Genomic DNA, 13,845 nt, shown 5'->3' with positions numbered 1-13,845 from the left:
GGTCGTTGGCGCCGCCTTATGGAGTTGTGGCAAATTCTCAACAGCTGCAGCTGCAGTCCCAGACTTGGACTTGAAATGATCCCCCAGGCCAAGTTTACACGAGCTGGACGAAAGTGGGGTGGGTGGGATGGGGAGCCTCTGCTTACTTTGCACAAGCCTCATATTTTGCCTCCCCCCACCCCGATTTCCTTTTCCTCCTCCTTCTCGCGCCTTTTCCTCTCTCTGTGCGGTTCCCATACAGATACATTTCCCGATAGAATTGCTCCCAAAACAGCGGGCAAATACAGAGTCTGAGTCCAGGGGCGGAGGGCAGAACAAATTCAGACTTTATTGTCAGGGAGAGCAAAAAGGGGAGGACCGTGGGTGGGGGGCCGGGGTTGCTACATTGTCAAGCAGAAAGAGTTGATGGGAAGGGGAAGACCAGTGTAGGCCGGACCCCTCCCGGGTAGGCGGCTGAAGGGTTGACGATACGGAAACCACGGAGTCGGGGGCGGGGACGGGGTGTCACACCCCCGCCCGGGTTGTGCAGTGGAGGTGACTGGTGGGAGGGGACAGCCATGAGGTCTAGGAACTGGGATCGGGGAGGCTACAGACTCTGCGAATTCTGCGGAAGGGGAGGGGCGGGGGCGAGGCTTCTATTGCTTTTTGCTCACAGTTTTGCGGAAGGCGAGGCGGGGGTGGGCTTGGACTGGACACCCCTTGCCCCCCTTGGTACCCCTTGGGCGATGGGTGCTGGTGAAAAGAATGGAACCCGGACTAGGGAGGAAGAAGGCGAGGGAAAGGTCTATGGTGGCATCTCCTTGGTCCCACCCAAGTGCCGGAGATGCCCCCAAGTGCTGCCCCCTGCAATGGGCCCTGCTAGACCTGGGGCTGGGGCATGGTGCGGGGCGGGCACAGTGAGGTTGCAGGCGGTAAAACCAAAGTGCTTATGAGGGACCCAGGATCCCGCCTGCTCCCCTCCCCCTACGGAGGACGGGGGTGTTCACGGAAGCGCTTCAGTTTGGGGTAGGGGGCCGGAGTCCCAGAGTCCGCTTATTGCCAAGAAAATCCATTTCTGTCCCCCCGGACCCCCACCATGGCTTGTGAACCCCGTTTTGTGCTAGGTTTGGGGGGGAAGGGCTGGATGGACATGGCTTTTGGGAGGGGGGGTGTCTCCAAGGGGCTCGGGGTGAGACGGCCCCCCCTTTTCTAGGGGAGAGGGAAAGGCAGGGGCGGGGTTCCCTGAGATCTGGGGTGTTCCCCCCCTTCTGAAGCCCCCCTCCCCCGCTACCCCTCCCCTTTCCTGGAACCCCGTATCTCGGGGTGGGGGGGGGAAGGAGAGATCATTTAGGGAGTGCCGGGAGGAGGAGCGGGCTGGGAGCCCGGAGGCCTGGGTCCCGGCTGGAGGTGGGGAGTTGAATGGGAGGGGTTCAGGGTTGAGGTCAGTAGGGGGAGAAGAGGATGGGTCCGTGCGCAGTTCGGATGGGTCCGGGGGCCGGGTGAAGCAGAGGGTGAGTGATCGGCGGTCCCTGGAGAAGAGGTGCGGCTGGAGCCGGGCGCAGGGACAGCGGCGAGCCTGCTGCCGCTGCCATCACTGCAGCCACCGCCAGGGGGCTGGGGAGCAGGCCGCCCGCCAGGGACTTGGGCAGCTCCTTGGAGAAAGTCAGCGTGCCCTGAAGCGGGCGAAAGGCGGAGGAAGAGAGAAGTCACCCGGCGGTCCTGCAAACCCCACCTCTCCCTGGGCAAAGCCCGCGTCCCTCTCTCCTCCCCGCCCGCGCCCTCCCATTGCCGAATTCCCTAGCATCCAGGCCTCACCGCCAGCTCCCCGGCGCCCCTAGACTTCTTGTGACGGCTCAGTAGTGGGTTGGGCTTCCCGGCCACTCCGTCTCGGTGCCGCCGGCTGGAGATGTGCTGCAGGGACCGGTGGGTAGGGGGCTGTGAGCTCCCGGAAAGGGGCAACAGTAAGGGGGTATAATCAAGCTCCAAGCACCGGGCCCCTCCCATGTGGCCCCCTGGGGAAAACCCTGAAGAAAGGCCTTTACTCGAGCTCCTGGCTCTCCTGCCGCATTTAGAGGGTGGAGCTTCCCAGAATTTCTGGGAAGGGCCTTAGACCCACCTGTTTCAGTTGGACCTCCGAGTTGACCTTGACATTGCAGATCTCACAGTGGAAAGTTCGGTCCTGGGCAGGAGCCTCTGGTTCCCCTGGGGTGGGAGGCCCCAGCCGAGGGTAAGCTTTGATGGGCCCCAGCCCACTTCGGGCCTCCAGAATTGTCTTGTGCTTAGTACCTGGAGCCCAGAGAAGGCAGGAGGTAAGGGGTGGAAGAAAAATTATCCAGGCCTACTGGGCCTCAAATCTGCACATTCCCAGTTACAATATGAGGGGGAAGGGGTTGGGGGCGCAGTGTGGCTTCTTTCCAAGCTCCTTGGGACCCTCCCAAACAGGTGGATCAGGAGAGAGTCATAGGTAAAGGAGTAAGGTAGAAGGGGGAGCTGAGGAAGTAAAGGGCTAAGGAACGGGGGAGAGGGCTGGAGAAGGAGATAGGCAGACAGGCTGATAGGTCTTAGATGGTCTAGGGATGTTGGAAGCCAGGAGCATTAGGATGTGGAGGCAGGGGTGGCCTGAGGACAGGAGAGTCTGGGTGGGGGCAGGGGAGTCCATACCTTTGTTATGTGCCTCAAGCTGGGACAGGGAGTTCACAGCCACCTTGCACAGAGCACAGTAGAGCAGCCGCTTGGCTTTCTCCTCCTCTTCCTTGCTACCCCCAGGCAAGGAAGCTGGGGCTGGAGTCCCCCCTTCACCCTTGGTTACACCCTGACCAGTCTCCGGAATGCTGGGAGGGGATGGGGAGCCAGGCTGTTTCTCTGGGGATCCTGGGGCTGGCCCCAGTCCATTCTCCATGGAAACTGTTGTTGGGGGAGAAACATGGGGATCACCCTAGATGGCTCTTGGAGAAGACTCTTCATGTGGAAGAGACCCCCCCACCGATTTCCTGGAGGGCAAGGGACCAGGAATCCCCACCCTGTTACAACATGCATGCTCTCATGCCCTGGTCCAGAGCCAGATGTGGTCCAGCTGCCGCAGGCTGGGTGTGAAACTCCAATGCTTGGCTCATTCTCCATTAGCTGGGAACAGCCAAGGGGTCCAGCCTCACCAGCCTACCTTCAGGGTGAAGCTGGCAGCAAGCCCGGCCAGGGGGAGAGGCATGGAACAAGGATATAGCCCTCAGTGGCCTGCCAGCCAGTCTGGACTTCCTGCCAGGACAGCCCCCTCCCGGAGTCTTGCCCAGCCCCCGGGAAGTACACGAAAGAGCCCTAGGAAGGGGCAGAGGCAGGGTGAGGAAAGGTCTGGAGAGATAAACACAGGCATGGCAAAAGGGAAACAGAAACAGCAGAACCGGAGAGGGAAGAAACAGGGATGCAGGCTGCTCTATAATTCATGGTTTGATTAAAGATGCACAGGCCCTAGGCCTCAGTGCTGGGTTCTGGCCTCTGTACAGGGGAAACTCTAGCGCTCCCATTCTTGCTCCAGCAGCTGATCCAGTTTCCGGGTCATGGTGAGACTGGCAGTGGGGGTGGGGAGCTTGTGGGAGGGGAACTCCTCACCCCTCCAGGTACCCATTTGCTTGTTCATTCTATGTCCTTCCCCTTATTTCTCTTACTTTTTTCTGACATTCTTCACCTCCATCCCAATCCAGACAGCACATCCACATCTCAGTCTGGACAGGACTTCATGATTTATAAAGCAGGGCAGGTATACTTATCCTGCCTATATCCTCAGATACTGTAGGAACTAAATGAGGTAATATGCGTGAAGTGCTGTTCAAGAAATGTTAGCTATCACCATCATCACCATCATCATCATCCTCTTCCTCTCCATTTTACAGAGATGTTAACAAACTAACCCAAGATGATCAGGCTAAGAAGCAGCCAAAGTACAATTAGAACTCAGCTTCCCATGGCCGGGATGGTGGCTCATGCCTGTGATCCCAGCACTTTGGGAGGCGGAGGTGGGTGGATCACTTGAGGTCAGGAGTTTGAGACCAGCCTGGGCAACATGGTGAAACCCTTTCTATACTAAAAATACAAAAATTACCCGGGCGAGGTGGCGGGTGCCTGTAATCCCAGCTACTCAGGAGGCTGAGGCAGGAGAATCGCTTGAGCCCAGGAGGTGGAGATTGCAGTGAGCTGAGATTGTGTCACTGCACTCCAGCCTGGGAGACAGAGTGAGACTCCATCTCAAAAAACAAACAAAAAACAAAAAACAGAACTCAGTTCCCCCACCTGCCCACCTGCCCACTCACTCTCTCTGTGCATCCCTGAGGGGGTTTTGTGTGTGTGTGTGTGTGTGTGTGTGTGTGTGTTTGTGTTTACTGAGAATGGGGGCCTAGTTTTCAATCTGGTAGTACAGATGTTTGTTTCTCATTCTTCTTAGGGTAGGGCAGGAAGGCCAGGCAAGGATAAGGATGGAGATGTTAGGTCTCTCTGGAATTGGCCATGATTGACATCTGACGTGGTAATCCCAGGATGGGGGTGGCTCATATCTTGCTATCTCAATATTCCTGTTCCAGTTTCTTGGCTGGAAGTATGGCTGAGGATGGTCAGCAGCCATGAGGAAAAAGGAATCTTGTAAACTTGGAAAAGACCTCAAAGATCTCAGTCTCACTCCTCTATTTCCCAGAAACAAACAAACAAACAAACAAACAAACAAACAAACACACCTCTGACTAGGGAGGTCAAAAGATCTACTACCCAACATCATCCAGGGAGTTTCCTAGGTTTCTTGCACTCTCTGTCTTCCCCGAGGGGAGCCCCAGTAGGGCAGGAACTCAGGTATTCTGATTCCCTTCCCTGCACCACTCCCTAAGATGAAAAGGCCTCTCTCTGGATTTGATGGTTCTCTTTTTCTTGGGGATGTTTGCCAGGTGGCCTCACCCTAGCCCCTCTCTGAGTCACTGGGCTGTGGGGAGGACAGACAGTGGGGACTCTGTTGAGAGGAGCTGTGGTGGGGGTAAGGGTGACAGATTGGAAATTTTACATCACTGTGCTTGGCTCCAGGACTCACCTTGGGTGGGGGTATAGGGACTGAGGAAGAGAGAGATGGAAGCAGGAGAGTTCTGGGAAAGGGGGAGAGAAGAGAGAAGACAGAGATCAGTTGAAGAATATGGGGGGATTCAGACACACCTGAACGGGGTGCTACACCATCCCCATTTGTCGGGGTGCTGCCTGGGGGGGCTGGGTCTCCAGGTTCTCGGATGCCAGGCTCCCTGCCTCTGGTCTTGGCGGCCTCAATGCCTTTGACTCGTCGGGCGTGGCGGTTACCCTTGTAGTGTGCCTCAGCCTGGCTCTTTAGGGATGGAGGAAGAAAATGGAATCTGAGACCACCTTTCATCTGACGGATCTCCCCACAGAGTTCCCTCAAGTCCTGGGGTGATCTCAGCAGGCTGCAGTTAAGTTTTCTGTACACCAATGAGATATAAAGCCCCATGCCAATAAGTCCTGGTTATTCCTGGGGCTCAGACTAGCTTCTCAAGCTTGAGTCCCTGGGAACCTGGGCCCCCACCTAGTTCAGACTCCACCCTACTACCACACCCAGGGCCTGGCTGCTGACCCAGACCCCCCAACTAGTCCTGGTAGAGAGAGGGGGACCACAAACCTATGGAAGAGTTATAAATTGGGAGAGGCCTAGCAATCCAGTCAGTCAGCATCCTCTTAGATCTCAAGGCTATGTGCCCAAGTCCTCTGCCCCTAGGATCCAGCCTTTGCTGCTTTCACCCTGAGGCTGGAAGTCCCAGGATCCCTGATGCCTGGGCTCCGTCCTGACTACTCCATTCTCGGTCTCATTTTCCCTGAAGTATCTGTGGACATGCTGGAGGACCCTGGCCCCAAGCCCAGCTCTAGGGACAGAAACAGCAGTGGAGACAGCTGTCAAAACAGAACCATTTTATGGGGGAGGGTAGGGTAGGGCAAAAAGAGGGAAGGGCTATCCGCTGTTGGCTCCCTGCCCCTCTAGTCTTCCACCATCCACCGGTGAGTGGAGCCAGGGTTGATAGACAGGATGCCTGGGGTCCAAGCTAAAGGAGAGGCCTAATGCTGGGTTAGTCCTGTCTTCCCCTCCCCACCCTGCTGCACTCCCATATATACCCCCGCTAAGAATGTACAATCCTGGAGGCACAGGGTCACCCAGACAAGGGCAGAAATAAAGGGTGTGGATAGGCAGGAAAAGAAGATTGACAGCCTAGGGGTAGGGTAGTGGTGTGCAGAGCCCAGTAGTATGGAGGAAAAGAGAGAGAGAGAGAGACAGAGAGAGAGAGACAGAGAGAGAGAGAGAGAGAGAGAGAGTGTGTGTGTGTGTCTCTGTGTACTGGGTAGAGAAACAGAACATGCTTTTATTTTCCCGTACTCAGCAGAATGAGGCTCTCTGTTTTTCTCCAAAAGCTCTCAGGACCTGCATCCCACAAAGTCCCCTCTAGACCCACACACACTCCACAGAGTCCCAGTGGAGCCTCAGAGGGAGGAAATCTGGGAGGCTGGACGTTTGGGTTTTGGGTTTTAGGTAGCTTCTCCCCAGGGGAAAGCCCCATGGGATAAGAGTAGGGGCCAGGCCTTGTGTGTGATTTGGAGGGAGTAGAGTGGAAATGGGGTGGAGAGAGAAGGAAGCCAGAAAGTTAGAGGGAAGTGGGTGGGCCAGGGAGGAGTTTAGCAGAGGCCAAAGAGGACAGAGGCTCTGTGGGGGAGCCAATGACCTAACTCTGCCCCGTGCCCAAGAACCAGTGGGCCAGAGGCCACACTCCTGCTCAGACACTGATGGCCACCTATGTTCCAAGAAGCTCTGAACCAGGGATGCCCAAGTCTCAAGGGAGGGAGGGATCAACGTTAGAGGACTGATCTACTTCATGTCAAAATACACAGCAATTTCTTATCCCTCTCCAGTGCCTTCCATAAGACCCTGCCTCTCCTGCAGTATCCCTGTATCCCTATTCCCTGCTCTTTGCCTACTATCCCCTTAATCCCTGTCCCTCACCCAGAGTAAGCCTTCTTACTCAGCCTCTGCCCTCCCTCAAGGTCCCCTGCTGCCCCTGCCCCACCCATTGGGTAGATGAGCAGCTTGGCTTCTTACCTGAGAATTGAAGCGGATTTGACAGACATTACAGGAAATGACGGGGCGCTTGGTCTTGAGCAAGGGTCCCCCAAAAGTGTGGGAGAGCACAGCCTTCTGTACAGGGTCCATCTGTGGAGACAGATTGGGGTAAGCTGGGAGCCCTAGCGCAAGCTCATGTCCAGCATTCCCCCGACACAGATATCTGTGTTGAACCAAGGTCCCCAGACCATTTCTATCCCTTAATATACCTGAGGGCTCTGAGCCTCAGTCTTCTGTTTCTCTCTTAGCCCAATCTTCATAGCACTGAAAGGGACGTGATCGATAACTGGCCCAATGCTCCCATTTTACAGAACATAGAAGTGGTTTGCCCAACGTCACACCATGAGTTAATAGCAGATCTGGTATCTGAACCTGGACTCCTGCCTTGGTCCATCATACCATGAACATCCAACTCTATCGCCCTGACTTATCTCCTACAGTGAAGCCAATCTAGCAGAGGCCTCTGACATGAAGTCCCAAAGCACCCTCGATCCTAGGCCTTCAGCTGAAGCCTCTGAACCCTTTGGGCCTCCACTCTGGGGTAAGACTATCACCAAGCCCAGCCTCTGGTCCCAGGAGACAGATGTTCCCAGGCTCCCATCTCTGGGCCCCTGGTCGCCCTAACACATTCCCTCTCTGGACCTCTTAAAGGCAGCAACTTCTACAGGGAGTAAAAGAACTCAGGAGAAAGTAGGAGCTCCTAGTGAATCATGGGGACTAAGTGGGGGGACCTAAGCACGTGGGCTGGCCCGAGGCAGCCCAGGGATCTTCTGAACCTTCTCTCCCTGATCATGAGGGTTTCTAGGGCAGAGCTGTGGGGCTGGGCGGGATTAGGAACCATCCCTGTCCCCACCCTGGGTCAGCAGATGTCTTTGCAGTCTCCTGCCAAGAGTTCACATGAGGAAGGGAGAGGATGGGAGTTTCTCTGAGGCTTTCTACTATCAGGGGATGAAACCAGGGGCTCAGAGGCATGAAAACTGCCTCCCTCAACAGTTCTCCTCCCTTTTGGCCTCTAGGAAGCTAGGGAGAGGCAAGACTGGAATGTAGCTGAGACTGAAGAATGGGGGATGGCTGGGCTCTCTCCTAAGAATAGGACAGAATTAGGACTGAAACCTTATCTTCCAGGTGGAGGGATCAAGTGAAAAATAGTTGCTGGGGACTTGGGGTCTTTATCTCCTCAGCTGAGCCCGTCTCTGTGACAGGTCTTTAGGGCTTCCAGTGAGACACTGGTGAGAGAACAAGAAGTGGGAGAAAGTGGTAAGAGTCAGAAAAGCCCTGCCCTCTGGACTCTCCTTTGCCTCTCCCCAGTAGTTTCACTGGCTGGGTGGGGTTAATGTCAGGAAATGGGCTTTAGTATCCCTGTGAAATAGATGGTGGCCTCATCCACTCTGCTCCATTTGGGTAGTGCTGAAGGCAGGGACCATGACTGGGTTCAGATAACTGGTCTGACTAACAAGGTCAATCTCTTGGCCTACTCTTGTTTGGAAAGAAGCCTCTCTAAGGGCTCACTTTTTTACCTCAGCTTCTCAGAAGCCCCAGTCACATCCAAGGAAAAGCCAAACAGGAGAACGGGTGTGTCTGTGTGTGTTAGGCAGGCTGTGATCAATCTGTGCATGGGTGGAGTGTGAATAAGTGTCATGCACTGTGCGTACATCATTTATATATCAACATTCTGTGTTGGGGGCTTTGGTGACACCATGAATGGTCAGGTGGTGTAATCTTCAGCTGTGTGTTTATCTGTGTGAATGTATGATGTGTTTGGCAGAAAGAAAGATAGACCAAGTTGGAGACAGGCTTTCATCAGAAAGGGGAGACAGACGGCTGCTCTCAGCTCCCAGTCTCCAGGCCTTAGTCCTTCCTATTTAGAGACCCCCCAACTCTGTTCCAGAGTTCTCCTCAGCCCTGGGCTTCCTCACATGCTGGGTGGGGAATGGGAATTCAAACAGAAACTCAGTCTGGGCCAGGAAACCCAAGTTGGATGAAAACAGTAGGGAGAGAGGAGCGGGATGGAAGCGGAGAGCAGAGTCTCCTAGTTCTGTCTGTGCTCTGTCCCATCATCCCAGCCTGCTCTCCAGAGGGGCTGAGGACACAGGACTCCGAGGATGACTGTGGACTGGCCATCCCAGCATCCATACCCTGAGAATGGTTCCTGTCCTACCTGGGTCCTTCCTCCAGGGTGAGAACCTTAGCTCTTGCACAACCCCCTCCTCTGGTTTAAGTCTACAAACACCAGCTAGGAGTGAGAGTGGGGAGTGGGGAAGAGGGCACCAGTGGAGTCAGGTGGGTGCTTCCCACCCTCCTCCAGCAACTAAGGAGACACCAGGCTGAAGGTGAGGACTCCTGGGCCCAATCCCTGCGCAGGTGGAATGTGAGCCACTGAAGTGCTGCTCCAGGCCAAGGTCAGGAGGCCCCGGTGACCTAGATGAGGGCTCCCTGGGGAGGGGTGAAGGCCAGCACCTCCCAGAGCCCATCTCACTCCAGAACCTCTTCCCTGGGATGCTGGCTTGGACACGGCCTGGAAAGGTCCATAAAACAGTGCCCTCCCACCTGCCCTCCAACAGTAGACATGAAGGGGAACCAATCCCTGAAGCTGGGGCAAAATGAATCAGGAAGGGCAAGGGAGAGGGAGGGGGGAACCAGATCAGGAACACTAGGGGTGCTATGATTATATTTCCTTCCATTGCCCTTTATCTGATGGAACCCGCTGCCCCTTGTGTGAGCACCCCGCTTCCCCACCCACCAAAATTAAGATGAAAAGGGAAAGGTGGTGGAATCTCAGGGATGGGAAGACCTGAGGAAGGACTGAGATAGGAAAGAGGAGCTAGGGGGTATGTACAGAGCAGGTGGAAGCTGGTGGGGGAGGGATGCTGGGAAGGGGCCGGGGCTGGAGAGGAGGGATCTGATCAGTGTGGTCATTGGAGGGCAGGTGTAGGACCTGACAGGAAGTCTGAAGATTTGGGGGACTCCAAGAATGTGGGAAGCAGAGGTGAGGGTATCCAGTATGGTGGCAGTAGTCTGGGGGCATGAGCTGGGATCCCGAGATTGGTTAGGGCCGCGCCGGTGTGGGGGATGGGCCGGACAACCCGAGGACCAGGCAGAGGAAGAGGTAGCCAGCCTCGCAGGGGCGGGCGGGGACGGGGTGGGGGTGCGCTGCGGCAGCCGCGGGAGTCAGGGAGAGAGGAGGGGCCGGGTGGCTTACCCTGCGAGACCCTAGGGGCCGCGGCTCCATGGCCCGGGGTAGCGGACCCGGGCTGAGGGGCCGAGCCTGGCCGGGCCGGGCAGGCCAGGGACGCGGCGCTGCGTTGCCCGGGCGGCTCGGGGCTGTGCGGCCCGGCGGCGGGGAGAAGGGGAGGCGGCGCTGGCCCGGGCCGAGGCCGCCCGGAGGCGGGGCGAGACGGGCGGCGGGGACAGGGACAGGGACAGGAGCTGAAGAGGAATGAAAGGGGGCTAGGGCGGAAAGAGGGGGATGTCCATTATCCAGACACTCCTAGAAAAGAGCTTGTTCGGAAGAGAAGAGGCCACTTGGCCCCGCGGCAGGGGCATTGACCAGATGACCTCGTTGCTTCCACTGGGGCTCCTTCTGGGGTCCAGGGTCCCCACCAACTCAGACATTTCTCCTTTCTTTTTTTTTGTCTTTTTTTTTTTTTCCTTTTTTTGTGGAGAACGGGGTCTCGCTGTATTACCCAGGCAGGTCTCGAACTCCTGGGCTCAAGCTATCCTCCCGCCTCTGCCTCCCTGAGAGCTGGGATTACAGGCGTGAGCCACCGCGCCCGGCGACATTTCTCCTTTCTTTCACCCCTTTTGCCCCGACCTTCCCTAGCTCCCCTGCTGATAGTCTGTCTTCAGAGTCCCCAGACGACCCTTCCCCGGCTTCCTCTGCAAAGGCGGCCTCTATGCTGCTACCCTTTTACAAGTCATTTCCCTCCCTAGGGATGGGAAACTGAGCCCAGGTACCCAGGTGTCAGGCATTGCTCTCTCAGACTCCTTCAAATTGTGGAGCTGAGGGCACCCAGGGCAAAAGCTACCTCAGACTGGAGATGTCGCTCCTAACTTCTTCCCACCTCCTACCCGCGCCCGCCACCTGCCGGAGAACCAGGCTCTCTGAAAGCCTACGCTTCGTGCACCTGCTGCCCTCTGGCGGTTCAGTGGGGGCAGCACTGGGGGACTGAGGCTGTAGGGCCCAGCAGCCCCACTCCCCCAGACACCTCGTTCTGTCTAGACAGGTCCTGGGATTCCCAGTCTTTCATCTCTAGGTCTCATCTTCTCCCATTCCACCTAGGGCAGAGAGATTAGTGAAGCAGGGGACTGGATCTAGAGAGAGGGTGGCTTTGGGAAACAGTGAGGGATGTCCAAGGGCAGAGGGAAGCAGTGCAGTGAGTGGGAGGAGAATGAGGGGAGACAGTAATTCCAGAAGAGGTCTAAGGAGTAAGAACTGCCCAAGTAGGAGAGAGTGGTGGAGGTGCCAGTCCACTGGGAAGGAGAGACTCTGTCATGAATAATATCACTACCACCATCTAATGTTGATTGAGCCCTTGGAATGTGCCAGCTTCTGTACTGAGCTCTTTGCATGGATTATCTAATTTAATCTTCACAACCACTATTTGAAGTAAGTACTATTATTATCTTCATTTTATAGATGAGGGAACTGAGGTTTTGAGAGGTTAAATAATTTGCCCAAGGTCATAAGCTAGTAAGTGGCTGAACTGGGATTTGAATTTAAACCTGGGCAGTCTGACTCCAAAGCCACGTACTTAACTGCTGCACAGTACTTCCAAAGGCCTGTCTGCAGCTTTTCTGCAGTCCTCATTCCCCTGCAGAATTTGACAGTATTGATGCAGCCCGCCACACTCTCTCCCTTGGCTTTTCCAACTCTACAGGAACATATTTCCCTCCCCACCCCCTCCAGTGGCTTTTGCATTCCTTTGCTGAAGCCTCTTCCTGTTCCCACTGCCTAATTCTGCATGTTCCCAAAGGCTAAGGCCTTGACCATCCTATGTTTCTCTCTTTACTTCTCTCTTAAATAAAAACGATAGCAATAGCATAATAATCATAGCAGCTAACACTGATCGAGCACTTAGTTTGTGATAGGCATTATGATTATGTAATATGATCTCACAACCTTGTGAGTTGGTGTTAATACTATCCCATTCTCAGCCTGGGCAACATGGCAAAACTCCATCTCTACTAAAAATACAAAAATTGGCTGGGTGCAGTGGCTTACGCCTATAATCCCAACACTTTGGGAGGCTGAGGTGGGCGGATCACAAGGTCAAGAGATTGAGACCATCCTGGCCAACATGGTGAAGCCCTGTCTCTACTAAAAATACAAAAATTAGCTGGGCATGGTGGTGTGCACCTGTAGGCCCAGCTACTCGGGAGGCTGAGGCAGGCGAATTACTTGAACCCAGGAGGCTTAGGTTGCAGTGAGCGGAGATTGCACCACTGCACTCCAGCCTGGGGGACAGAGTAATTCCCTGTCTTAAAACAAAAACAAAAACAAAAAAAAAAAGAAAGAAAGGAAGAAAGGAAGAAAGAAAGAAAGAAAGAAAGAAAGAAAGAAAGAAAGAAAAAAAAAACTATCCCATTCTACAGTTGGTAAAACTGAGGTTCAGAATGGTTAAATAACTTGCCTAAGGTCACATAGCCAGTACCTTGGAACATCAAGTTAAATTCTGCCAATCAGATGCAGGATGCAGTTCAACACCCTGCTGAACTCTAAGCTTATCCATGCTCATCGCTTTAAATACCTCTGCTAGAGGCAGTGGAGCCATGAACTCTGCAGGAGTCGAAACCCTGGATTATCCAATCAACTAAGTAGCTTTGTGACCTTGGACAATTCACTTAACCTCTCTGCGTCTGTGTTTCCTCATCTATACAATAGGGACACTGATGGGGTTGCTAAGATCTGAGGTCAAGTGTAAGTCAGGTGTTTAGATGGGGGAAATTATTCTCCCCATCTTATGACCTATCACATCCAATCTTGCACTTTCTCAAATGCTCCTTTCTAGGCCTTGTTCATGCTACTTACTTCAGTCTGGAATGTTCCCTAAGGCTACTTTAAAAATCTTGCCAATAATTCTTCAAAGCCCAAATTATATGTCACCTGCTCCAGGTTAAATCCCTTTTTCCTCTGCTCTCTGTTTTTCTGCCTAGCTCTGGTTGGTCCCTTAGGACCCACCATATCCAGGAAGATCTTTCTTGACACTTGGGCTTCCATGCAAGCAAAATGCCTCTGACACAGCTCTTCTCACACTGCATAGGGTTAACTTGTTATCCTTCCTATTAAACTATGAGCTCCCCAAGTGTGGTAACTGAGTCCTGTGTCCCTGACACCAGGCACAGTACTCAGCATATAGTAGGTGCTCAAAAAAAATTTTTTTTTGTTAAATTGAATTTTTTTTTTTTTTTTTTGAGTTGCAGTCTTGCTCTGTCACCCAGGCTGGAGTGCAGTGGCGTGATCTTGGCTCACTGCAAGCTCTGCCTCCCGGGTTCACTCTCCTGCCTCAGCCTCCCAAGTAGCTGGGACTACACGTGCCTGCCACCACACCTATTTTTTTTAAAAGAAAAGGCCGGGCGCGGTGGCTCAAGCCTGTAATCCCAGCACTTTGGGAGGCCGAGACGGGTGGATCACGAGGTCAGGAGATCGAGACCATCCTGGCTAACATGGTGAAACCCCGTCTCTACTAAAAAATACAAAAAACTAGCCGGAGGCCGGGTGCGGTGGCTCA

The 13,845-nt window shown here is 54.4% G+C and overlaps 1 protein-coding gene and 1 long non-coding RNA gene across 4 annotated transcripts in view; one reads left to right on the top strand and one right to left on the bottom strand.

Annotated features, from left to right (window-relative positions):
• LOC108514616 (uncharacterized) overlaps positions 1-13,845 on the top strand; it is a 67,935-nt gene that overhangs the window by 15,825 nt on the left and 38,265 nt on the right. The gene's annotated exons all lie outside the window — the stretch shown is intronic.
• ZNF385A (zinc finger protein 385A) overlaps positions 303-13,845 on the bottom strand; it is a 27,596-nt gene continuing 14,053 nt past the window's right edge. For 2 of the 3 annotated variants that reach the window (XM_017850934.1, XM_017850935.1), the window contains 6 exons: positions 7,097-7,207; positions 5,161-5,323; positions 2,641-2,883; positions 2,096-2,265; positions 1,795-1,890; positions 303-1,652 (listed from right to left, as the gene is read on the bottom strand). In XM_017850934.1, the coding sequence (XP_017706423.1) occupies positions 1,422-1,652; positions 1,795-1,890; positions 2,096-2,265; positions 2,641-2,883; positions 5,161-5,323; positions 7,097-7,207 (1,014 nt within the window). In that variant the 3' untranslated portion in view covers positions 303-1,421. Of the gene's footprint in view, positions 1,653-1,794; positions 1,891-2,095; positions 2,266-2,640; positions 2,884-5,041; positions 5,094-5,160; positions 5,324-7,096; positions 7,208-13,845 lie in introns of all 3 variants that reach the window. The other variant, XM_017850936.1, reaches the window with a different exon arrangement.

This window comes from Rhinopithecus bieti, unplaced genomic scaffold (genome assembly GCF_001698545.2).
Source record: "Rhinopithecus bieti isolate Rb0 unplaced genomic scaffold, ASM169854v2 scaffold_33474, whole genome shotgun sequence".
Taxonomy (NCBI): Eukaryota; Metazoa; Chordata; class Mammalia; order Primates; family Cercopithecidae; genus Rhinopithecus; species Rhinopithecus bieti.
Note: the sequence above shows the minus strand (reverse complement) of the source record. Positions and strands in the feature narration are given on the sequence as shown.